The sequence below is a fragment of the Aegilops tauschii genome, chromosome 5 (assembly GCF_002575655.3).
Source record: "Aegilops tauschii subsp. strangulata cultivar AL8/78 chromosome 5, Aet v6.0, whole genome shotgun sequence".
NCBI classification, from domain to species: Eukaryota; Viridiplantae; Streptophyta; class Magnoliopsida; order Poales; family Poaceae; genus Aegilops; species Aegilops tauschii.
This window is the reverse complement of record NC_053039.3, coordinates 452962811-452989381: the sequence shown is the minus strand read 5'-3', so window position 1 is coordinate 452989381 and position 26571 is coordinate 452962811. Positions and strand designations below refer to the sequence as shown.

Genomic DNA, 26571 nt, shown 5'->3' with positions numbered 1-26571 from the left:
GTCCCGATATCTTCAACACAAGGGGGGGGGGGGTTCGACCTACCCCCTCCCCGATAACATTATTTTCCCATGTATGTATGTCGTCTTTGTCGATATAACCCCGTCCCGGATAACTTCGACCGTGATAACTTATACCACGGGAGCACCCCCGGCCCTCTCGCTCGACCAAAACTCTCGTGGACACCCAAACCCTAGAAAAAAACGATGTCGGTCTCCTACCCCCTCCCACCGCGCCCCTACCCTTGAAGCGTTGCCGAGGCCACCCCAAACCCGGAATAAGCTAGGTCTACGTTTGCACTAATATATCCACCTGCTGTATTTTTTGTGTAATAATTGCCATGTGTAATATTTGCAGAAACAATGGAGCACGGACGAGACGAGGAAGCAGAAGAGGTGTTGGGGGACATAATCTTAGCCCGGAGGTGATGTCTTGTCGTATCTTAACGACAGTGATGGTCTGGAAGAACAGGGTGAAGAAGCAGACTACGGTGACCGAAGTGACGAACTTCTTTGAAGGGGTGAAAGCAAAGAAACATCCACCTCCGGAGGAGAAGGTAGATCCGGTGAAAGCGAAGCGCACTCTGGCTGCCCTGACAAAACCACCAAAGTCTACGCCGAAAGGCAACTATGAGCGCATTATTGCAAAGACATTTGTCGAAGCGGAGCGGTCGGGAAGTACTGTCAGTGATCAAAGGTTAAAAGAACGACGAGCTGGGGAAAAAATTGCCCAGCTCGGCGAACAAGCGAACCAATCGTGCCCCCCCGCTCAAGGTGTCTAGCAACATCATCGCTAATGCTCCGAGGATGGTGCCCGATTATAACAATCTTGGAGATTACCTGCCCGACGATGTACATTATGATTTCTTGGAGGTGGACGAACACAAATACCATTACGGGAAGCCTCTCGTCAAAGATGAAAGATTTCTAACAACGATGATGCGAAGATTACATGATTGGTACATGAAAACCTGTAGAGAGTCTGGGGGGAGGAATACTTTGACGCTGAGAGTTAAAGAGGAGCATGACCTCGTTGGAATTGAATTGTTGAATGTTCCATTTGAGGAGTTCTTCCAGTTTTTCAATCAAAATGCCCTCGATAAATCAACGATCACTTGCTACTGTCTGTAAGTAGTACTACTTCTGTCATTAAGTCTCTCTATATAGGTCAGCTCTTTCATTGCATGTATTTGTAATTATTTTCACTATATTATGCAGATTGAAGATTGCCGAATTGAAGAAAAGACAAATCGGTAATATTGGATTCATTAACACAAATCTCATAGCTGCAACTGAGGTTAAATATCATGCCGAAAATACCAAGGCCAACTTGCTACGATCGTTGGTATTAAATCAAAACAAAGATATAATACTCTTTCCTTACAACTTTAAGTGAGTGTTACTGTCTTGTGCATATTCGGTTTCCCTTATTAGTCCAGGTTATAGTAATGTAATTGATGACTTATGCATGCATGCGCAGCTTCCACTATATTCTCCTAGAGATTAAGTTTGAGTAGGGACTAGTAACCGTCTTAGACTCGAGACGAAAAGATCCACAGGACTATGCGGACATGACTCAAATGCTCGAGAAGTAAGTTAAATCGATCATTATCCACCATATCAGCAACTTTGTTCATTTCCTGATATCAAGTAATTGTTTTCTTTGTCTGGCAAGGTTTGGAGAAAATTCACCAAAAAAGCTTCGGGACTGCCGAAGAAGCCGCAATTTAGACACCCGAAAGTAAGTACTATAGTAGCATGTTCCGCGCATCTCCTAGTGATTCAAGCGCTAGTTTCATCAATACCATTTAGCATGCTTTCTTATCAGTTTGATTGACCTCTATTTTTTGTAAAGTGGTTGTGGCAGGAATCCGGGAATAATTACTGTGGATACTACGTTTGCGAGTCCATCCGCTACACGACCTGTGAGCAGGGCTACTCTGACGAACAATATGAAGTGCGTAAGCAATACTATTCACAATTTTATTTTACTACCATCATTTGTGTTGAGTTTCATTTATTCATATATATATGTATTGACCCCTTCTTCAAATTAGATATTTCGGATGCGGGATGAACTCCTACCAGAAGATCGTATGCGAGCAATTCAAGAGGAATTGGCGGTATTCTTCCTTGACCACGTGATCGCTGAAAACGGAGAATACTATGTGGACCCTGTGTTCATATATAATTAGGAGATTATATTGTAAGAGATAATTATTGTATATATGTAGCCGGTAGTGTCGGATAGATATACGAGAACTTGTTATTCGACCAATCTCTCGGAGAAGGAGAGGTGGTCGATATCACTTCTCTCTGTATGCATATATATGTTCATGACGATCTTCTGTTTCCTTCATTTGCTTACTAGCTAGCGTGTCTAGTCCTCTCTATACGTATATAGTACATAGCGTCGATCAAGCACGGAGATAAGAAATAACACTTCTCTCTATTAATTAGATAGCTAACACAATATATGAAACACCTAAATTAACCCCCCAAAACCCACAACCCCCCTTTCAAAGAAAAAAAAAACAAAAACCCCAGCCTCTGAAATGCTGACGCGTGGATGCCTATTGGTCCCGGTTAGTGCCACCAACCGAGACCAAAGGCCCTTTTGCCTGGGCTCGCCGCACCGGCCACGTGGAGGCCCATCTGTCCCGGTTCGTGTAAGAACCGGGACTAAAGGGCTAGGGCATTAGTAACGACTCTTTAGTCCCGGTTCAAAAACCGGGACAAAAGGCCCTTACCAACCGGGACAGATGGCCAATTTTCTACTAGTGGACCGCCGCCATCTGAATGACGCTACAGTGTGCCACACCGATTCCCAGTACCGATTCCTACTGGGAATGGAACTGCGGTCAGAAAGAGAGGGAAAGCAACACCACCGCCGCCATATCGACGACTCTCAAGGGCACCACATTGCTTCACACCGGGAACTGAAAGACAGTCAGAGAGAGCCCCAGATGCGTCGAAGACGGGAGGTCGTGCCAGAGGACCAGACCACATGGCAAGATCGCCTCTTTCTTTTCTAGCCGCCGCACTGTATCGTTGCCAAAGGGAAAGATTGGTCCTTTATATGGAGAGAGAGAGAGACGGTTGGGCTTTTTTTACCAAGACGATCGGGCTTCTTTGTGAATCGAGAGCATTATTGGGCTTCGGTCCATCATTTAACTCGTGGGCAGGGAACTGGATCGATGTCCACACCTTCATCGGTGGAGGAAGGAAAACTGAAGCGGTATGGAACTGGATGGACTTTCCCACCTCTCTCGATGAAAACCATGCATAAAGAAGCGAAACTGAAGAAGATGAAGAAAGGTGTCGTGGATTGACTGCTGCAAACGGAATGAATGGTGGATAATTGATGACGTGGATTGATGCTGATTTTGCATGATAGCTGAGTTGGCATGTATGTATGACTTAAATCCATTGCTTAGTGGGACAATGAGGTGGACATCTTGCATGTTGAAAGAATTGGGTCCAACTTTTTAAGAATGTAAGATACAAGCATTTTACTAATGTGAATCTACAGCTTTTGGGCTTATTTTATGAAGCAAGCGTTAGGCAGTAAAGAGCCCACATGTCTGGCCCGGTCGGCGAATATGCAGATGTGAACTAGTCACCCAGCCGCGCCATGGTAGCGCGACGGCGGCAGACCAGATAGAGATGGAAGAGGAATGAACGCGGAGGAGGGACAAGGATTTCTCTGGGATTTGGGGATTTCACCCGTGTGCTGCGGAGATGCACGTTTTTATTTACCTGATGAAGATTAGCCGCCAATTTGTTTGTAAATCAGACATTCCATAGCGTTTATTTTTGTTGTTGTAGTGTTTCACGACTGATCTCAGCGTGATAACATCTGCGAGGATATTTTCAGAAGAGATTGCTATACAATTGGGTGCATGACATAGTATAGGCTGAGACGTTACGAAAATTGCTTTCGGAGGCCGAGCTCCATAGAGGCCTCTTTTTGCAAAATTCAAAATTCATTAGAATTTTTATTTTTACATTTCAAAAATTTCTGGAAAAAATGCAGATATACATGAAGGCATAATGTGCATGTGTGTTAATTTTCAGAACAAAACGTTGAAATAAGGGCTGTGCAATAAATAAATAAATATGGGGCTTTTTAACACATGATACTATTCATCCTCAAAGTCCAAAAAATTATATTTTTTGCACAGGTTGCATTTCAAGATATTTCATCCTAAATTTTTACACACATATACATTCATCCTTGTATACTTGCACTTTGGTTTTTTTTTTTCAGATTTTTCTAAAACCAAAAAGTTTGGATTTGGATTTTTTCAAAAAATAAAGGGCTCCATGGATCTCGGTCACCAAAAGGCCCTACTCGACACATTATCTGTATAAAATGTCGCAATGATCACTTTGTATAAAAACAGTCAGGAATGAAGGTGGCTGTTCAAGTGTTGATACTCTTTTTTTTCTTTTGAGATGGAACACCATGCATTCCATGATTACGGTGGACCGACCAAGGTGGCTGTTCAAGTGTTGATACTCAAAAGCTATCCGTGTGCTTAATATTTCAGTCACTAGTCTGACCAGTTAGCAGTGACGGTGACATCCCAACTCCGACGTGGACAGCTGATTTGTCAACTCCCAACCACCAGAATTCCATCCGCTTCTGCCGTCGAACACCCCTGAATGCTGCGTTTCGTCAAATTAAGCATCGCTTGCTTCGGGACAAAGCACTCCTACACAATTATGTACTTGCTGCTCGTGGCGGAAGTATAATATTACTAGTATTAAGCATACGATATTAGCGTATGATAATATTTTTATAGTGCATATTTCAATATGAACACATACCGATGTATATAGACATAGTTTAGAGTGTAGATTCACTCATTTTGCTCCGTATGTAGTCCATATTGAAATCTCTAAAAAGATTTATATTTAAGAATGGAGGGAGTAGATAAGTTTGACGCTCGATCTGTGTCTTGCAGATGTGGATTTTGTTTTTCTTGGGCGGTGACTAGTAATCTTAAGAATAAATAGCTCGAGTTATTAATATGCTCGTGTTCCGTGTGCCTATATGTCTATGTCTATTGTACATGTACTTTTTGAAGAATTTTCTTTTAGCTATCTAGTAGTCAGCAATGATGGTGGCATCCCAACTCCGACATGGACAGCTGAAATGTTAACCTGGGCACGCGTGACCCCGGGGCTAAACACTTCTAGAAGTCCGAGATTTTACATTATTCAATCATCTGGTTCCGTGATTGAACACTCATGTATACGCGCTCGTGGACGCAGTTTCTTTTCTCCTTGTAGACCAAGGTTGGATGCAAGTACTTCATCCCATTTAGCACCATCAAAGTAAAGAAAGCTGGTACAAACTTAGTACTAAGATTTGGCTCGATCAACTGATGGATTCGCTGGCTCTGGCCTGCTGCACCGCAGCCCTAATCATTCTATTCCTGCCTTTTAGTGCTTCCGTCGACCGGCTTGTCCCTGGCAAGCCGCTGTCTCCTGGCAACACCATCGTCTCCGACGGCGGCGTATTCGCCTTGGGCTTCTTCAACCCCGCCAACTCCACACCAGCCAAGTTGTACCTTGGCATATGGTACAATGATATCCCCGAGCTCACAGTTGTGTGGGTTGCCAACCGTGAAACCCCAATCACCAACGACACCTCCTCTGCGCCGATGCTATCCCTCACCAACACTTCCAATCTCATTCTCTCCTACGGTAATAGCAGCGGCCGTGTCCTTTGGACAACAGCCAACATGACCACTGCCATGGGGTTGTCTGCCCAGACGGCGGTGCTTCTGAACACTGGAAACCTCGTCATCCGGTCGTCAAATGGCACCATGTTGTGGCAAAGCTTCGACCACCGCACCGACACGCTCCTCCCTGGGATGAAGCTCTGGATCAAATATAGGACACGCCACACTGGCGAGCGTCTAGTATCCTGGAAGGGCCCTGGCGATCCCTCCCCAGGGCGCTTCTCCTACGGTAGCGACCCGGACACGCCTCTCCAAACATTCATGTGGGATGGGCAGAGCTTGGTGTTCCGCGACACCCCATGGACAGGGTACCAAGTGAAGAGCGCAATCCAACGACGTGAAGCAGGGACCAATGTCAGTGATCTTATCATGTACCTAGCCTTCGTGGAAAATGGCGATGAGATTTATGCCACATATAGCCTCTCGGACGGCGCTCCACTCACAAGGTCAGTGATTACCTACTCAGGCGAGTACCAGCTCCAGAGCTGGAGCAGCAGATCGTCAATGTGGGATGTCCTTTGGAAGTGGCCATCTGCTGATTGTAACCGCTATGGTTACTGTGGTCCATATGGCTATTGCGATGAGACATCAGCACCAATCCCATCCTGTAAGTGCCTAGATGGCTTCGAACCAAGAAACATGGAGGAGTGGACCAGTGGCAGGTTCTTGGCGGGGTGTCAGAGGAAGGAGCAGCTGCACAGTTGCGGCGGTAGCTTCTTGGCCTTGCCAGGGATGAAGTCACCTGACAAAATTGAGCTCGTTGGACGGGGCAGAAGTACGTTTGAGGAGTGCGCCGCGGAGTGCAACCACAACTGCTCTTGTAAGGGTTACGTGTATCGTAATGTTAGTAGTGATGGAGATGTGACGATGTGCTTGGTGTGGTCTGGGGAATTGATTGACACCGGGAAGGTAGGGGTAGAGCTTGGCGGCGAGACACTCTATCTCCGACTTGCAGGCTTGGATGCAGGAGGAGGTGGTAACCAATTTCCACCTTTGCCCCCTCTTTCTACGATATAGTAGTTTCGTCCTTTCTATTGTTGTTTTTGTCTTTGCTAACATACTTCTAGTTCTATAATTCATGTTCCTTTTTATGCCATATTTATGTATGCGTAGGTAAAAGGAGAAAGATTAATGCAGGCAAGATTGTGCTACCAATTTTAGGCGGTGGTGTTCTAGTACTTATATGCATCTCTCTTGCATGGTTAAAATGCAAAGGTATGTTTAGTTGAATCTCATTGTAGAAAAGTTATATTTGACGACCTTATGATGATGCTAGTTTGACTATACAAAATTCTACATCCTCTAAGCCCAACATGTAAAACTAGAGCAAATAATTGTTTTATGTATTTCTGTGTGCGGTTTAGCCATTGTGGGATTGATGTAATGGTAACGGGCAGCCTATAGCTACTAGCAACTAAGATGGAGTCCACATGCTAGAGTCTCTACATGTTCATCATAGAGGTTGCACAGTCAAGCAATCATTGCCTTCGAATTTTTTTTGTGTCGATGGGGTTTTGAAAAACAAAGCGAGGTGAGGTCATGGTGTTATGGACTTGAGGGTTGTGCATGTGTTCAATTAGAGGGGATGCAGAGTGTGCTTTGAAAAAATGTGGGCGCGTGTTTTCATGTCAAGTGGTAGCCTCATGGATTATTCAATTGATGACTGTGTTCTGATTGTCCGGTCTATGATCTTGACATGGTGGTAACTTGCCTCGTGGATTATTTCCCCTTGATTTGTGAGTTCATAAATTGAATAACATTCAACAGCAACAAATCAAGGGAGCAAATTAAATATTTATATTTTATATTCCTATTGTATGCTTATTAGAGGGGAAATGAATATAACATTGTGCGAGCAGGCAAGAGCAAAAAATGGAGAAAGCACAGGAATATAAGATTAGATGGTATGCGTACGTCTGATGAGCTTGGAGAAGAAAACCCTCCTCGTGATCAGGAATTTACATTTATAAGATTAGAAGAAATTTCCCTCGCAACCCACAATTTCTCTGAAGCATACATGATTGGACAAGGAGGCTTTGGAAAAGTTTACAAGGTAGTTTGTTCAATATGTAGTTCCTTTTATGCCTACTAAATTAGGAGAATTGCTTTGCTAACATGTAAATCTCACATCTATATTTCTCTAGGGACTGTTAGGTGGAAAAGAAGTTGCAATCAAAAGGCTAAGTAGAGATTCTCAACAAGGAACAAAAGAATTCAGGAATGAAGTAATTCTAATTGCAAAATTGCAACATAGAAACTTGGTTCGACTTCTTGGATGTTGTGGTGACGGAGATGAAAAGCTCTTGATATATGAGTATCTTCCTAACAAGAGCTTAGATGCTATCCTTTTTGGTACATATACTAAGAACAAACCATGATTTCCTAAGGCAACTAAAAAATATTTTTTGCTTACATTTCTTTCTTTTTAGATGACTCAAGAAAGCTCTCGTTGAATTGGGTGACACGATTTAGTATAATCAAAGGGGTTGCAAGGGGGCTTCTATATCTTCACGAAGACTCAAGGTTCACCATAATACATAGGGACCTCAAACCTGGAAATATTTTGCTGGATGCAGAAATGAAACCCAAGATAGCAGATTTTGGTATGGCGAGGATCTTTGGTGATCACCAGCAAGATGCAAATACGCAACGCGTAGTTGGAACATAGTGAGTATCCACTGGAAAACATATTAATGTTTTAATAATTTCAATTCACAATAAATAATTTGAAATGCAATGGTCAAGCAGTGGCTACATGGCTCCTGAGTATGCAATGGAAGGCACCTTCTCTACCAAGTCTGACGTCTATAGCTTTGGTGTGTTGCTACTAGAGGTTGTAACTGGTATAAGGATGAATTCTAATAGTGAAACCATGGGCTTCCCTAGCCTCACAGTCTATGTGAGTACACACACAACTTCTCTAGAGTTTCATTTCTAGAATCGAATCAAAACTTGAAGCAAATTTTTATTCAGAGTTAAAAATTAATACTGGTATGATGCTCTTGGCTTTTTAGGCATGGAATATGTGGAAGGAAGAGAAGACTGAGGAACTACCAGACTCATCTATCATAGATATTTCGACAGAAGAAGTTCTGCTTTGTGTCAAGATAGGACTCTTGTGTATCCAGGAGAACCCAGATGATAGACCTCTCATGTCATCTGTTGTGTTCGTCCTAGAGAATGGAAGCACCACACTTGCAGCCCCAGCCGCCCCGCCTACTTTGCGCGACGAGGTGCTGAAATCGATCAAATCAGAAATAATATCCAGACTTCTGTCAACAGTTTTAGTCTTTCTCAGATAGAGGGGCGATGAAATGATAACTATTTACTCTTTTGTATCGAACAGTATCGTTAACTGTGTGGCTCACAAAATAGTGATGCCATTTTCTTAAAAGGACCAAATAGTGATGTAACATGTATAATTTAGAGGTCATAATTTTTCTTTTGATTGTGTTTTGTATTTCGTTTCTGGCCTCAATATAACAGCCTCATTTAAGAAAAATAAGTTTTTTTTATAAAACAAACAATACTAAGTTACATGCACAAAAGTGTCGCTTCCTTCGTGAAGGCGTTACTGTTGAAGTTCCTCGTCATCATGTGGTGTCAATGGTTGGTGCGAATATGGTCTCAGTTGTAGTTTGTCGATCACTGATCAGATCGTTTTTTTCCTCCTTTTTTCTCGCCCGCACATAGCTTTTGGTCTTATGACTTTGCTAGTTGCGGGTATGTTTCCACGTGAGTGTGTTGGGTTGGCTGTGTGCATCCTAGTTATGCAGAGGCCGGGTGTGCTCATTGTGTTATGTATCCTCTTGATGCTCCATTTTGAGCCAATAAAGTCCACCCTTTGTCAAAAAGTAGGAGTTTGAAATCTACGAAGGTGACCTGGACACAAGTGATTAGGTTGTGGTGTTTCTTTTAAGAACTTTAGGTTTTGTGTTGGTCTTGTATGCCGTTCTTACATTCGTTCTGTGTGTGTACTTGTAAGATAATGGCAGGATGGCCGGAGAAAAATAGGATACATTGCACCATCCGTGTACGCACTCATTGAAGATGAATAGATTGGATTTTTCTCACAAAAAAGAAAAATTAGAACGATGAATTTGACAATAATCAATTTACTTCTCACGGTATTATTTCTGAAATTTGTAACCTAAGGCAAGTTGCCTACTGTATTTCCAGATAACATGGCCCCATAGGAAGTCCCCTTTTCCCGCTTGGCTGCAGACAGTTTGTTTGTTTATTTTTGTTTGTATTAGTAAAAATGCCCGTGCATCGCAGCAGGACAAAAACACATCCTAGTAATCATCGTTGTTGCCACTTCTCTTCACCACGATCGCCGATGGTGGTCATGTTGCCCCAATATTCATGAAGAATGTGATCGATCTCAAGGTGATGTGCTTAATCATTACAACATAGCACGCCGTTTTCGTGAGCACCGACTTGTATCCTGTACTCACATTATCAAGGTCCATAAAACATAAAAGATTGTTCTCACTATTATGTCTTATATGGAGCTCAACATATTATTATTGCTGATAGATAGAAAGATTGATGATACCAATCTTTCTTTTTGTTGAAGATTCATCACATAATACAATCCTTAGAGAAACACTAAAGGTGTAAAACTTAAGCAAAATTCATGAATATTTTGCAACCAAATTATTAGCAAGCAACTTCAAGAATCATCTAAATAATTAGATTTATGGCATGCAAGAATCATCCATCGGACCGTCAGTGTAATATTGGAATGTAAGGGTCGATGCCATAGAATCCTAGAACAAATGCATTGGCAACATAATATTTCTCATAGCAAGAATGCCCACAGAGTGGAGGGATTATGAAAAAATTGTCAACAAGTTGGTGAAGCATGTAGGTAACTGGAGTTTGCGTGGTGGGCTGTAAATGAAACCTAAGGCAAGTTGCCTGCTGTATTTCTAGATAAAACCTCGGACTGGTTGTTCTCAATTCCAGTTCAATGGGCATCTGAAAGATTAAATTCTATAGTAACATATATAAAGATCTAGTTAATGTATAAGCTCGGATTGATCAAAATTAAATAGATGTCATAGAGAAGATATGCTTTGATAGAGCAAACATTAGTACCAAATGCTGCCATTGCAACCAAACTTTGCCTAGAGTGACGGATATTTATGTGTCCAATTCTGCATAAACATAAAAACATAACAGCAGAAAACATGTGCAGTTTTTCTGTCTGACGAGATTGCTTTTTTAGCGCTTTCTGCTTTGTAGAAAATATGAGAAGATGACAATGAATAACTTCTTCTGAACTCCGTTCCATTCACATATAATGAACAATGACTGATATTCCAATTTCAGTGCTACTGGAAGGCTTATGTGTATGTAAAAAGAAACTTTCTGCACTAATCAAACATTAGGGTTCATCTATTTTGCATTTAGTAGATGGGTGTATGTTTCAGTGTCACTCCCATACTGCCTCTGTTCCATAATAAATGTATGCTTTTAGTTCAACAATACCAAAACCATGACATTTATTTTTGAATGGAGGGAGCAATTATTTAGTTGGTATTCAGAAAATACTTAAGGCTAGCAAACAACTTCCTGAGTAGAACGGAATAGACAGAAAGAGGTGTACACGAACCAGACGGAGTGCTTGTAGCTTGTCCCCGTCAAGCTCGACAGACCCAATATTCAAAGAAAAAAGAAAGCTCGGCATGCCTAATTGTTGAGTATCGTGATTACTAGGAAAGCTAGGATAGCGTAGATATTATTCTACTTTACCTTGTACTTCAAGATGATTATGTACTTTTATATATATGCCCAAGAGGCTCAAGCAATACAACAACTATTTCATCAATCTCTCTCTCCTTTCTAACATGGTATCAGTTTCTGCGCGCCGTCCCTGGGGCGGTCGGCCTCCATGACCGCCGCCGGGGCCGCGCCAACCGTACCTAGGGTTCGTCCGCCGGTCGTGTTGGCCGGCTGCCCTAAAGAGTCTTTTCCCGAGTCCTTGCTCCGGGTTTTTTCGCTATCTCGCCGGTCATTTTGATCGGTGTTTTTCCTTTTGGTTTTCCGATCTATGCTTGATTCGTTTGCGTCGCCACCGCCGACGCCGACCCCCGTGCGCCTCTACTCCAACACCAGCACGATCGGCCGACCTCTTCATCGACCCGGCGGCCTCGCGCGATAGGTGGCCTCTCACGGCCGTCGTCCACGCGTCGGTCCGCTCGTCGATCTACGCCAGCCATGACCGCCCTGTCCCCCGAGTTCAGCGCGCCCCTCCGCCGATCGAGCAACAGGCTGCACCTGCGTCGGCCCGTCGGGCCGCAGCGCCGCCGCCCCGTGGCTCTCCCCGCGGCTGCACTGATCCGTGCCGCCGCTGCGCCGCCCCTTCGAGCCGTAGTGCCGCGGCACGTGATCCCCGCCACCGCCCCGAGGCTGTTCCCGTGGTTGCACCACCTCGCGCACTGCCGATGCGTCGCCCCTTCGGGCCGTAGTGCCGCGGCCCGCGGTCAACCGCCGCACCAAGGCCGTCCGCTCCAGGCACCGACCCTCGCGCTGCCGCTGCGTCGCCCCGTCGGGCCGTAGCGAGCGTGGCATGCGATCCCTGCAACCGCCCTGAGGTCTTCCCCGCCGTCGCCCCGACCTGCTCGCAGCCGTTGCGTCGCCCCTTCGGGTCGTAACGCTATGGCGCCCGGTCCACCGCCGTCCACGCGCGTTGACTTCCACGTGATATGTGCCGCGCCGTCTCCCTTGGCGCGGGAACGTCACCGTCCGCGCCGGTCTTCATCACGCTGTCGGGTTCATTATCGCCTACTTCGAGCACCGCCATCGCGCCCCTTCTCTAGCCGCCGCTGCTCTTCTTCCGCGGCTCCACGGCGACTACCTCGACACCGGCGACCCCCGACTCGACACCGACCACGGCGTCCTTCGCACGGCTACCTCGACTACGGCTACACCACCTACGCTCTCGGCTACCTCGACAAACGGCACAAAGGTCTTGCTTGAGCAACCTCGTCGGTTTCCACTCCAGCCACGACTTCCGCGATGCATCGATCGTTACGACTGTGTGTGTGTGTGTGGGGGGGGGGGGTGTCCGTCGGCTTACCTACGGATTCTTCTCCAGCCTCACCGTCTGCATCGCTACCGTTGTGACTGCGGGGGGATGTTGAGTATCGTGATTATTAGGAAAGCTAGGATAGCGTAGGATATTATTCTACCTTGCCTTGTACTCCAAGATGATCATGTACTCTTATATATATGCCCACGAGGCTCAAGCAATACAACAACTATTCCATCAATCCCTCTCTCCCTTCTAACACTAATGACAGGGAGATACAGATTTGTACGACCACCAGTCCACCAGGGTAGGAGACCATCCAAGAATATGCCATTTAAGCTCCGGAGATGCAACCTCCCCCAACTCTTCTTGCTTTTCGCGGAGTCCATAGCTACCTAGGCACTTGCAGCGCTAGTGAGAGCCTGTGGTTCAAACGCCAGTTAAAAACATGTCTTACATTTAATTTTTTTCAAATGTTTGATTAATTTTTTTAAATGCAATATTAGCATTTTTTAACACATGGTCAACATTTTTTCTAAACACATTTACATTTTTCAAATTCTTGATTAACATTTTTCAAATAATTGTTCAACGTTTTTTGAAATGCTTGATTAACAGTTTTATATACATGATCAAATATTTACAATTTTTAAATACATGGTCAACATTTTTTCTATACACTTTAACATTTCTCAAATACCTTTCCAACATTTTTTTTCAAATGTTTGATTAACATTTTTATATACATGATCACATTTGTTTCATCATTTTTTTAATACAAAGTCCACACTTTTGTATACACATTTATTATTTTTCAAATGTTTGCTTAACATTTTTGAAACACTTGTTTAACATTTTTTCAAATGCTTGATTAAGTTAAAAAAAATACATGCTCAATTTGTTTCACTCCCACCGCCTGGCTGGACGACACTGTGTCAGTGGACGGCTCCTTTTGTCAAGAGGACGGTTCGGCGGGCTCTGGCACGATTATGGGAGACGATAAGGGTTTTGTTATCTTTGCGGCATACAGATGTCTCTTCTACTGTAACGACACTCTGGAGTCTGAGTTACATGCAACCAAGGAAGGCATTGACTTGGCGATACATCAGACTCACATGCCAGTTTTAATCAGTCTGACTGCTCCAACACTTTATCAGCGATTATGGACAGATCTTTGGACAAGTCTGCGTACGGACATTTGATTTCTGAGATCAATCTCCCGATGGAAGATAGGGTGTTTGCTCCTTGTTAAGATTACTCGTGAACAAAATAGGGTTGCAGATTGTTTAGCGAACTTTGGGCGTAGCGGAGATAGCACTGCGTGCTGGCTTAATCAGCCCTCTACCAGTGGGGCGGAACTTGTTGCTTTCGATTGTAATCCTGTGATTATGGAGTAAATATCATATATTCCCCCACAATTTTGCATACTCATTTTATTTTTTTGTATACATTTTTCGTATAGATGATAACTTTTTTTATCTATACATATTTAACATTTTTCAAATGCTTGGTCAATATTTTTCAAATGTTATCTGTAGAGTAATTTTTGCAATATATTTATTTAGAACATTTAGAAGTATAAATAAACAAAAGTAAAAAAAGTAAAGAAAACAAAAAACGTGAAAAAAGGAAAAAAAAATGAGGCTATTGTTTCCGTGCGCCTGGGCCGGTCCAACCCGCGACACCTCTTCAGCGAGGTTCCTTCTAGCGGGCCCATGTAAACACTTCATGGGTCGCCGTTATCACATCGCCATGGCAGGCTCAGGAAACGCTGGGAAGCCTCGCTCCTCGTCGACATCCCCTCCTCCGGCGGCTCCGCACTCCGCACCGTCGCCCCCCTACCTCCACTTCCCCTCCCGTGCTTCCTCCGGACGCTGCACTAGTCCTGGCGCGGCCTCCAGCGACACAGAGATTGGGGGAGGTTGTCAGCTCTGACCAGCAGCGGTCGGCTGGTGGTACTGGTATATATGCCCGACAGCTGTTCGACGAAATGCCCAGGCTTCGTGCAGAAGCAGAACTATCTATCTATAGCACCGAGGGTTCTGCGATTCGGTCGTGTGCGGAAGGATAACTGATCAAATCAACAGACAATGCATCGCTATGCTTATACCATACCAATGGATCGCTCTGCTCTCTTACATGAACGCAAGTTCGTTCTGTTACAAAGGCAAGTCATTTGATATCTATACTCTGGATCTTGTCTCGGTTATCATATTTTGTCTTGCTTTATGACGACAAGCAGCAAGCAGCAACAGTCCATCAAATACTTAACCCTTGAGTACAAGCGAAATGCTGGAAAACTCACCAAATACAAGCATGGATCAAGAGCAGAAGATAAGAGGTGGATCAGAAAGCCCAAGCTAGTCTTTAGTCTTCAGTCTTCAGTGAAGCACCAGCAGATTGTGCATTTTTTGGCCACGGACATTTGCATCTTGCCCTGTAGAGATTATCTAACAGTTGGAAGTAGGCAACCCTCCAGGTCTTCACGAATAACAAAATGACAAAGACCATCCAAAGTCCCGTGACAAACCCTGCAGCAAGCCTGAGATACAAATCTCTCTTCTTTCTATTGTTACCTTCATGGTGATCTTCAGTCAGCTCGGGTCGTGAGCAGCTCATGGATAGAGGAGGCCCACATAGATAGTTGTTGCCGATATACATGGATTCTGAATCAGAAAGTGTCTGTAGCTGACTTCCCGAGGGTATTCTTCCAGAAAGATTGTTATAGGACAGATTTAAGTGGCTCAGTGTTGTTATCTCTGTCAGACTCCACGGAATTTCACCGTGAAGCTCGTTGAATGAGAGATCAAGAGATTCCAATCCTCGCAGCAGGCCAATCTTGTCTGGAATCTTTCCACTGAACTGATTGTGGGAAATATTCAGAAGCTTCAGCCCAAAAAGGGATGCTATTTCTTCTGGAATCTCTCCAAGTAGATTATTGCAGGAGAAATCAAGGCCAACCATATATACAATTGCACTGGTGTAATAAAGTTGTTGACCTTTCATTACTATTTGTTGGCTGTCATCATATTTTATTGCTTCAATGTGGTTGTCTACTCCTGTACCTCCGAACTTGCTCTCCAAGGGGTTATCAGATCTTATTTTGCTATATTGAGTCATTGCTTTTAAGTTGGCCAAACCACGAGGTATAGCTCCTGATATTCTATTATTTGCAAGGTCCAAGAACTGGAGATGTACTTGCTCTGTTAGCTCAAGTGGAATAGAACCAGAGAACATATTATGCCGTAACAACAGAAATGACAAATATGGCAATTTCCCTGATGTCCACGTTGGTAGCTCTCCTTCGAACTTGTTGTGGGAAAGATCAAGTAGTGTCAAAAGTGGACTGTATTGCAAAATTCAGGGAATTTGCCAGACAGGTTGTTGTTGTGCAAGATCAGAGCCGACAATAGCCTGTTTCCGGGATCTACTGTTGTGTTCAGTTCTTCCTTATCATCTCTACCTTTTGAACATTGGGGAAGTTGTCCTACTAGAAGGTTTTCTGAAAGATCCAACACTTCCATATACTGCAGTTGACATACATATATTGGAATTGTTCCATTGATATGGTTTGCGAACAATACACGCTCTCTAAGCATTGTTGCTCCAAAGTCCTGGGGAAGTGGCCCCGATAAAGAATTCCTGGAGATATCTAAGAACAATAACGATTCTGGTAGCAGTGGCAGCAAACCTGTGAAGTCATTTGAGTTGAGGTCAAGCATTTGTGCAGAAGTCATAAATTCCAGTGTTGCTGGCAGCCGACCACTTATTTGATTACAAGAGATATTTACATAGCTGACATTGGAGAATACAGTCCAAAACCAAACAGGGACAAGATCAACTATGCCTGTATCTGAAATGTCAAGGTCCCAAATATCCTTCTGTCCTTTAAGCCACAATGGAAAATGAGGTCCCATTTTGGTACTTGCAAAATGAGCCACTTCCAGATTAAATGCGGGGATCCAGTTTGAGCTGATAGTGATGTGTACAGGGTTGTGAGATAAACTCAGTTCCATCAAGTACACTAGACTTGCAAAATGTTCCTCTGATACAGAACCATTCAACTGGTTGTTGTTTAGAATCAATGACCGTAGATTAGTCATCTTGCCAAGTCCCAAAGGTATTGACCCCACAAGCCTATTATCAGAAAGTTGAAGATCACTTAAATTTTTCCACTGCTTAATACTGCTTGGAATCCTGCCAGTAAGGTTGGTAGCAGACAGATCTAAGGACCACAATTTACTCTTTGTACACGCCGGAAACCCCTCCATAAAATCTGACATATCCTGGTTGATCTCATTTGACCATAGCTCTAGCCAGCTGAGGTTGCACAAGTTTTTGAACAGTTCAGATTTTACACCTGAGAGGTAATTGCCACCTAGCCTCAGTGTCTGAAGAGATGTCATGTTTCCGATTGCATCTGGAAGTTGGCCAACTATTTTGTTACTTGAAAGGTCAAGTTCCTTGATGATGAGAACATCCCAGAACCAGTAGGTTGGATTCAACGTGTCAATTCTGTTGCTATATAGATCAAGCACCTGAAGTGAACTAAGATTTGAATGCACTATGGGTTCATGTTGTAAACTGAGTCCACATTGACTGAGTTGAAGGACTTCCAGAGAAGGAACAATGGTGACCACCCTAACCCAATCAGGAATAGTGCTGAGGTTCACTCCACTCATGTCAAGGGATCTTAGTAAACCAAGGCGAGATAACCATGATATGTCATCAGAATGCAAAAGAGTATCAGAGAAAACACTGGCCTCAAGGTTAAGGTGGAGCAACCTAGAGAGGTTACCAAGTTGAGGTGGCACCCCCCCATCGAAATTCATGCAAGCAAGGTTCAGATATGTCAAGCTCTTGATGGAGCCTAAGAATTTTGGTATGGTCACACCTACCCCCCCGAGGTTGTTTCCACTTAGATCAAGATGCTTCAAGTGTTGCAAAGCAAGCAAAGAAGAACTTATCTTTCCCTCCAATCCGCCGGATTCCCCATGAGGCATGCACCAAACAATTTTTTTATCTTCTTTGATGAAGGCATTGCGGAGGCTGAGCTTGACGACTTGGCCTGTCCGGTTGTTGCAAGTGACCCCGCTCCACTGGCAGCAGTGATGGCCTCTCCAGGAGTCCAGTCGTTTTGCAAGGTCACTTGTCATGCTGGTTTTGAAGGAGAGCAGCGCCGCCCTCTCAGCCGCGATGCAGCTCCTGCTGGATGTTTCTCTAGCATAGGAATAGGAGGTGGCCATGGACATGGTGGTTGCTGCTAGGATGATGAAAATACAGCTGGCTGCACCCGAGGCAGATAGTGTTGCTGTGGCCATTGTGTTATTTCTGTGCAAGGCTAGAAAGGAAGCCCAGGGAATGTATACGGTGAATTGCTTGATGCGAGAGGTTGAAAATTCCTCTCCTTCAGTCGGATCGCAGTGAATGCGTCCTCACAGTATCCGCCGAACGAAGGGTCAAGTAAGAGTAGTAACACGAAGGGGACGATTATGTCGCGAAAAGGAAAGAAGGAATCTGCACAACGGACATTCAGAAATAGTTGTGCCTGTAGCTATCAATCAGTTTCAGTGATCAATTAACAAGAGGAAGAAATTTGTGTTGTTTATTGTCGGAACCATCAGCAATCAGGACTTGGGCTGCGCTGCCTTGTAATGACCGGGACCCAGACTTGAATCTTCTATCTTGATTTTCAGTTGAACCAGTCTAGCTTTTTCTTCCATGAAGGAATGCAATTGTTTTCCCTCTGTCACACTCATTTTTTCTTGCATTTTACAGTCGCAGAGGAAGAGGCATCTCATGTACGTTTGAGGCTGGACAAATGGCCTGTTTTCCCTCAGGTTCGTGCTACAAACTAAGCTTTAGTGCTAAGTGAGTTCTCTAAATCTGCTCAAGTTTCCAACATGTGTAATCGTCTTTCTGTTGATTGTGTGGAGGGGGGGAGGGGCGAACCCTATTTGATGCTCACTACATCAAATTGCTGGCGATTCGCAGAAGAGGCATCAAGCCAAGGTGAGTTGGGCTTCGGGAACCTTCTGAAAGGTTTCTGTCCGGCTTTTTACATTTTTCCTTGTTTTATTTTTAAAAATTTGTTCAGAAATTTCAAATTTGTTTGATTTTTTGTTAAGAATGTTCAATTTCTAAAAATATTTTGGAATTTTAAAAATGTTCAGAATTTCAAAAAATGTTTGTGTTTTTCATACAAAAAATCGAAACTGTAAAAAATTGTTGGCATCTCAAATTTGTAAAACTCATCTGTACTTTTAAAACCCGGCTGAAAACCAAAAACATCGTTTGCTACAGTGTCTGGCTCAAGAGAGGATGGAAAATCAGACTGAATGTTTTCACGGTAGCAATTGTAAACCTTTTTTTTTGCCTGAAGATGGGCCTTTTTTTTAGTGGATGTACCCCTTTATTCAATAATCAAAGTGTGCGGATTCTCCAAGAGGCACGCACCAAATAAAATTCTCATTGTCTTTGATGAAGGCATTGCGGAGATTGAGCTTGACTACGTGGCATGACTGGTTGTCACACGTAGCACCGCTCCACTGGCAGCAGTCATGGCCTCTCCAGAAGCCCAGGCGTTTAGCAGGATCACTTGTCATGCCAGTTTGAAGGAGAGGAGCGCCGCCCTGTCAGGCGCGGCACAGCTCCCGTTGGATGTTTCTCCGGCATAGGAAGATGAGGTGGCCATGGATGTGGACGTGATTGCTAGGATGATCAAAAGGCAGCTGGCTGCATCCGGGGCAGATCTTTTTGTTGCGGCCATTGTGTCATCTTCCCTGCAAGGCTGGCGAGGAAGCCGGGATAATATATATGGTGCATCACTTGACGTGAGAGGTTGGGAATTCCGCCCCTTCGGTTGCATCACGGTGAATGTGTACACTCAGTATCCGCAGATGAACGGTCAAGCAGAGTAGTACCACACAGCAGTCAGCAGGGGACGATTTAGTGGAGAAGAGAAACGAAGGAATCTGCAGAACGGACATTCAGAAATGGTAGTGCCTGTGGTCATCAATCAGTTTCAGTAATCAATCAACAAGAGGAGAAATGTGGGCTGTCTATTGTTGGAGCCATCAGTAACCAGGACTTCTGGGCTGCTCTGCCTTGTGATGACCGGGAAGGCTTTGCCTTACCCAGATTTGAATCCTCCCAGCTGACAGCACATCGACGGGAGACATCGAGCCAAGCAGGTATGAATCCCCCCAGTCGTGAAAAAATACATAAGCATGCTAGAATGACGCGGTTGGACAAAATTAGAGCGTGTCATTTAGTGCAAGACAAGCATTTTACTGATGTGAATCTGCAGCTTCTGGGCTGATTCGATGAAGCAAGCGTTAGGCAGAAAAGAGACCGGCCGCTTGGGATAGAGATGGAAGAGGAATGCATGCGGAGGAGGGAGAAGGATTTCTCTAGGATTTGTTTGTAAATCAGACATTCCACAACGTTCGTTCGTTTTTGTAATGCTTCACGACTGATCTCACCGTGATAACATCTACGAGGATTTTTCAAAAGAGATTGTTATACAAATATTAGGGGCATGACGCAGTGTAGGCTGACACGTTACCTGTACAAAATATCGCAAAGATCACTTTGTATATGTATTACTGTCACTGCTACAATTGCAAAGAACAGTCAGGAGTGAAGGTGACTGTTGAAGTGTTGATACACAATAGCTATCCGTCCGTTTATAGCTTAATGTTTCAGTCACTATTCTGAGTTTCTGACTAGTCAGCAGTCAAGGTCGCATCCCAACTCAGAGGTGGACAGCTGATATGTCAACTCTTGACCACTTGGAAAGTTGGAAGTCAATCTACCAGAATTCCAAGAACACTGCATTATACAACCATCTGCTTCCACGATCAAACATTTGTGGATGCTCGGTTCGTCAAAGCATCGCTTGCTTGTAGACCAAGGACTGGTACAACTATCTACTTACTCCCAGTTAGCCACCTTCATTAGTACGAAGATCTTAGCCTGATCGATCAATGGATTGGCCGGCTCTCACCAGCTTCACGGCGGTCACAATCCTTATTTTCCTACCGTTGAGCGCTTCTGACGATCGGCTTGTCCCTGACAGGGCGCTGTCCCCAGGTAACTTCATCCTCTCCGATGATGGTGGATTCGCCTTGGGCTTCTTCAGCCCCTCCAACTCCACTCCTGCTAGCCTGTACCTAGGCATATGGTACACCGGCATCCCCGAGCTCACAGTCGTGTGGGTCGCCAATCGAGAAACCCCGGCCACCAACACCACTTCCTCTCCACCAACGGTCTCCCTCACCAACACCTCTAATCTGGTTCTCTCCGATGGTAATGGTGGCCACCGTGTCCTTTGGACAACGACCAACGTGGCCACCGCCGTGGGCTCATCTACCTCAACGGTAGTGCTTCTGAACACTGGCAACCTCGTTATTCGGTTGTCAAATGGCACCATGTTGTGGCAGAGCTTCGACCACCGCACTGACACATTCCTCCCTGGCATGAAGCTACGGATAAACAATAGCACACAGGGCACCGCCGAGCATCTAGTATCCTGGAAAGGCCCTAACGACCCTTCGTTGGGGCGCTTCTCCTATGGCAGCAACCCGAACAGATCCCTCCAAGTATTCCTATGGGATGGGGAGCACTCGGTGTCTCGCAGCGCCCCATGGACAGGGTACCTAGTGATGAGCCAAAGCCAACAACAACTTGGGGGGACAAGGGCAACTAACGTCAGTGATTTTATCATCTATGTGGCCTTCGTCGACAAGGACGATGAGATGTACATCACCTATAGCCTCTCGGACGGCGCCCCACGCACCAGGTTAGTGCTAACCTACTATGGCGAGTATCAGCTCCAGAGTTGGAGCAATAAGTCGTCAGCGTGGGCTGTCCTTTGGAAGTGGCCGTCTGCTGAATGCAACCGCTACAATTATTGTGGCCCAAATGGATACTGCGATGAGACATCCACCACGCCTGCCGTGCCAGCATGCAAGTGTCTCGACGGCTTTGAGCCGACTAACACACAGGAATGGAGTGTAGGCAGATTCTCGGCGGGGTGCCAAAGGAAGAAGGCGCCGCGATGCAGTGACGACTTCTTAGCCTTGCCGGGGATGAAGTCACCTGACATGTTTTCTTCCGTGGGCGGGGACAGGAGTACGTTCGAGGAGTGCACATCAGCGTGCAGCCGCAATTGCTCGTGCGTGGCATACACGTTCAGCAACCTGAGCACCGGCAGGTCTGGAGGAGACGTGACGAGATGCTTGGTGTGGAATGGGGAGTTGGTTGACATAGGAAAGATAGGGGAGCTTGGCGGTGAGACACTTTATCTCCGGCATGCACGCATGGATGCAACAACTGGTATCAGATCTCAACTTCTCCATCGTTGTCCGACTAGCTTTGTTATTTGTCGATCGTTCTACAACTTTCTTTCTTTTCAATAACATGCTTCTAGTTTCATCATCCATTTTTGTGACAGTCAATATATTAATTAGTAGTTGTATGATCATGATCTTCTCGTCCCTTTTGTAGTTCCATAATCTGATCTTTAAGTTGGATGGTTGTTACATGACTTAGAAATACTTATTGCTCTCAAAATAGGCTTTTGTCCTGCTTTATACATAAAGCAACAAAAATGTTTTTTTACTGTGTATGTATTTCTTGCATAGGTAGAAGAACAAAGAGAAAAGCAATGAGGATTGTGTTGCCAGTTTTAAGTTCTAGTGTTTTGGTAATCATCTGCATCTTTCTTGCATGGTTAAAATTCAAAGGTATGTTTCCTTGACCCTGCTAAGTAAAATGTTATATATTTTTTTGCGGGCAAAGTAAAACGTTATATTTTACCATAATATACCCTTAGACTACAGAATCTTATAAACCCCCTAAGCATAAACCGAGACCAAGTAACATTTTAGATGGTTTATGGCACAGTTTAACTACCCTGGGGAGTGATCCGGTGCTTACGTACAATCTTTTACTACCAAATAAGATGGAGTCCACATGTTAGTGAAACCACATCTTTATCTCTCCCCATTTCAATCGTTCGTTCGTACACTATGTCCGTCAGAACCCTTGCACAAACAGCTGTGTAGTCCGCATACACACAGAATGGGTCACGTCGATCATAGGGGTTGCTGTCTTGCTGCTTCCCATATCATTACAATCACTGCTCGGAGATACTAGGTGTTGAAGGGGTTAGCTTAGCTGAATGTACACTCTGCCACATGGTGGTAGAGACACCTCGTGGGTTATTTAAATTGCTTCCATGAGTTCATTAATTGGGGAATATTATACCAACATTAATAGTTAGGTTTCAAATATAACTTTTTTCTTTGTTATGTATGTGATGTGCTTATTAGAAGGGAAGTGACTATTAACATTGTGGGAGCAGGCAAGAACAAAAAATGGAGAAATCAAAATAAGATAAGTTTGGTTGGTATGAATACCTCTAATGAATTTGGAGAAGGAAATCCTCCCCATGATCGGGAATTTCCATTTGTAAGATTAGAAGAAATTGTGCTGACAACCCACAATTTCTCTGAAACATGCATGATTGGACGAGGAGGCTTTGGTAAAGTATACAAGGTAACTCATTGAATAGGTAGTTTCCTAATATTCATTCTAATAAGAAGAGCTACCTATTTCACATCGCAGTCTAATATTCACATTATTCTCTAGGGAATGGTAGGTGGTCAAGAAGTTGCAATCAAGAGGCTAAGTAGAGATTCTCAACAAGGAACAAATGAATTCAGAAACGAAGTAATTCTGATTGCCAAATTGCAACACAGAAACTTGGTTCGACTTCTTGGATGTTGCAGTGAGGGAGATGAAAAGCTCCTAATTTACGAGTATCTGCCTAATAAGAGCTTAGATGCTACTCTTTTTGGTACGTATTCTAATAACAAACTATGATTTCCTAAGACAAGTCAAACACTTATTTGCTTACATTTGTTTTCTTAGATGACTAAAATTGTTGTTGGACTGGGAGACACGATTTATTATAATCAAAGGGGTTGCAAGGGGACTAATGTATCTTCACGAAGATTCAAGGTTCACCATAATTCATAGAGATCTCAAAGTTGGAAATATTTTGCTAGATGCCGATTTGAAACCCAAGATAGCAGATTTTGGTATGGCTAGAATCTTTGGTGATAACCAGCAAAATGCAAATACCCAACGTGTTGTTGGAACATAGTGAGTATCCATTGGAAGAAAAATCATATTGATCTTTTAGATTGAACTTTTATTGGACGTCGCTTACAATTGAATTGCTCAAATAGTGGCTACATGGCTCCTGAGTATGCAATGGAAGGCGTCTTCTCTACCAAGTCTGATGTCTATAGTTTTGGCGTGTTACTACTGGAGGTTGTAACTGGCATAAGAAGAAACTCCATTAGTCAAACCATGGGATTCCCTAGCCTCACAGTTTATGTGAGTACATGCAAGACTTAAAGTCAAGTTTTACTTCTAAACATGGATTAAATTTCCAAAGAGTTTTGAGTTTTAAACACAATATGAATAGGAATACTAATATGATGTTCTTGGTTTTTCAGTCAGGAATATGTGGAAGGAAGCGAAGACCGAGGAACTGCTAGACTCATGTATCGTAAATACTTCACCGGTCGAAGTTTTGCTTTGCGTCCATGTGGCACTCTTGTGTGTCCAGGAGAACCCAGATGATAGGCCGCTTATGTCATCTGTTGTGTTCATCCTAGAGAATAGAATCACCACACTTACAGCCCCAGTCGCCCCGCCTACTTCGCACGACAAAGTGCTGAAATTGCTAATATAAAAAATGACATTCGGACTTCCGTGAACAGTTTTACTCTTACCGAGATAGCGGGGCGATGAAGTAATAATTTTCAGGTTTAGATGTATATGTTAGGAATAAGCAACTTGTATTCCCATGAGGCCATAGGCCGATATATATACATGTACAGGTGTGTAACATATGCAGGAAACCCCTTATACAACGGGATAAATACAAAGGGGTACATGACCTATATTATAACTCTAACACCCCCCCTCAAACTCATGGTGGAGGAACAACACTGAGTTTGGAGAGATAAAAGCCATGTTGCGCTCTAGTCTGGGCCTTCATCAGGAAATCCGCCAACTGTAACTCGGAAGGCACATACTGAAGAGCAATAACCTGATCCTGCACAGCAGTGCGCACATAGAAAGCATCAACACCAATATGCTTGGTGAGCTCATGCTTCACAGGATCGCGCGCAATGCTAAGAGCACCTGTACTGTCAGATAAGAGCATAGTCGGTGTAGTGACAGAAACACCAAAATCCTGAAGTAACCACCGTAACCAAGTCACCTCTGCCGTCAAAAGAGCCATAGCTCGCAACTCAGCCTCAGCACTCGAACGGAAAACTGCAATCTGTTTCTTCGTCTTCCAGGCAATGAGAGAACCGCCAAGAAAAACACAGTAAGCAGAAAGTGAACGGCGATCAGAAGGATCACTAGCCCACGTAGCATCCGCATAGGCCTGAAGCTGTAAAGAACTGGAGCTAGAAAAGAAGAGACGGTGAGAGATCGTGCCCCGAAGATATCGGAGAACACGAAGGAGATGACTATAATGGACCGATGTGGGAGCAGAGACAAACTGACTCAGAATATGAACCGGATAAGAGATGTCTGGACGAGTGACAGCTAGATAGACAAGACTGCCAACGAGATGACGATAACGCGTCGGGTCAGGGAGAGGGTCACCATCAGTAGCACGGAGGTGAACATTGAGCTCCATAGGAGTCTCAACAGTGCGCTCGTCAGAAAGAGCAGCACGAGCAAGAAGATCCTGGATATACTTTTCCTGGGATATAAAAAAGCCATCAGAGGTAGAAGAGACTTCAATCCCAAGAAAGTAGCGAAGAGGTCCAAGATCAGACATAAGAAACTGCTCACTAAGACGGGCCTTTACAAAGGCAATATACTCGGGGTCATCCCCAGTAATGACCATATCATCAACATAGAGAAGAAGAAGAGTCCGGCCACGAGGAGAAAGGTGAATAAACAATGCGGGATCATGAGCACTTGCTGAAAAACCAGCAGTAGTGACCACAGAAGCAAAACGCTCAAACCAGGCACGAGGGGCTTGCTTAAGGCCATAGAGAGAGCGACGAAGACGACACACCATGCCATCAGGAACAGAATACCCAGGTGGTGGCTGCATGTACACCTCCTCACGCAGCTCACCATTAAGAAAGGCATTCTTAACATCAAGCTGAGATATAGACCAGTGGCGTGCAGAGGCAACAGCAAGAAGTGTACGAATAGTGGTCATATGGGCCACAGGAGCAAAAGTCTCATCATAATCACGACCATGCTCCTGCTGAAAACCACGAGCCACGAGACGAGCTTTGTGACGCTCAAGAGAACCATCGGAGCGAGTCTTAACCTTGTAGACCCACTTACAAGTGATGGGACGGACTCCGGGAGGAAGAGAAACAAGATCCCAGGTACCAGTGCGTTCAAGAGCAGCAATCTCCTCTGCCATCGCAAACTGCCATTCAGGATGAACAACAGCCTGACGGTAAGAACTCGGCTCAAGAACAGCAGCACCAGCGGTGGGAAATCCAAAGCGATCAATAGGCGGACGAGGACGAGAATGCAAGCCATAAGTAGGCTGAGAGGAAGAGGACGACTCATCCAAGGAAGCATCCACAGGTCGTGAACGACGAGTGTAATGCTGAGGAAGAGATGGAACAAGAGAAGGAGGAATCGCCAAGGTAGAATCAGGGGGTGGCGACGAAGAAGTCACCGGAGATGAAGGTGTAGAATCCGGTGACATGCTAG

The 26571-nt window shown here is 44.4% G+C and overlaps 3 protein-coding genes across 3 annotated transcripts; 2 read left to right on the top strand and 1 right to left on the bottom strand.

The window, feature by feature from the left end:
- Positions 1-4471: 4471 nt before the first annotated feature.
- LOC109754658 (receptor-like serine/threonine-protein kinase SD1-8) lies at positions 4472-9220 on the top strand. Its single transcript, XM_073498110.1, has 7 exons — positions 4472-6726; positions 6864-6965; positions 7610-7803; positions 7895-8102; positions 8180-8417; positions 8499-8649; positions 8765-9220. The coding sequence occupies exons 1-7, from the start codon at positions 5391-5393 to the stop codon at positions 9050-9052; spliced, it is 2517 nt and encodes an 838-aa protein (XP_073354211.1). The 5' UTR covers positions 4472-5390; the 3' UTR covers positions 9053-9220.
- A 6904-nt stretch (positions 9221-16124) lies between these two features.
- Positions 16125-18110, bottom strand: LOC109754647 (receptor-like protein EIX1). Its single transcript, XM_073499299.1, has one exon. It carries the CDS (start codon positions 18108-18110, stop codon positions 16125-16127), a length of 1986 nt encoding a protein of 661 aa, XP_073355400.1.
- Positions 18111-18709: 599 nt separating this feature from the next.
- Positions 18710-24578, top strand: LOC109754695 (putative G-type lectin S-receptor-like serine/threonine-protein kinase At1g61610). The gene is made up of 8 exons (XM_073498565.1): positions 18710-18801; positions 19276-22128; positions 22437-22538; positions 23159-23352; positions 23446-23653; positions 23728-23961; positions 24048-24198; positions 24321-24578. Exons 2-6 carry the CDS (start codon positions 20778-20780, stop codon positions 23733-23735), a joined length of 1863 nt encoding a protein of 620 aa, XP_073354666.1. The 5' UTR covers positions 18710-18801; positions 19276-20777; the 3' UTR covers positions 23736-23961; positions 24048-24198; positions 24321-24578.
- Positions 24579-26571: the final 1993 nt, after the last annotated feature.

Coding starts and splice junctions, on each gene's coding strand:
- LOC109754647 (XM_073499299.1), bottom strand. CDS start 18,110: ATGGCCACAGCAACACTATCTGCCTCGGGTGCAGCCAGCTGTATTTTC.
- LOC109754658 (XM_073498110.1), top strand. CDS start 5,391: ATGGATTCGCTGGCTCTGGCCTGCTGCACCGCAGCCCTAATCATTCTA. Junction 6,727..6,863: donor CTTGGATGCAGGAGGAGGTG/GTAACCAATTTC, acceptor ATGTATGCGTAG/GTAAAAGGAGAAAGATTAAT. Junction 8,103..8,179: donor CTTAGATGCTATCCTTTTTG/GTACATATACTA, acceptor CTTTCTTTTTAG/ATGACTCAAGAAAGCTCTCG.
- LOC109754695 (XM_073498565.1), top strand. CDS start 20,778: ATGGATTGGCCGGCTCTCACCAGCTTCACGGCGGTCACAATCCTTATT. Junction 22,129..22,436: donor ACGCATGGATGCAACAACTG/GTATCAGATCTC, acceptor TTTCTTGCATAG/GTAGAAGAACAAAGAGAAAA. Junction 22,539..23,158: donor TGCATGGTTAAAATTCAAAG/GTATGTTTCCTT, acceptor TTGTGGGAGCAG/GCAAGAACAAAAAATGGAGA.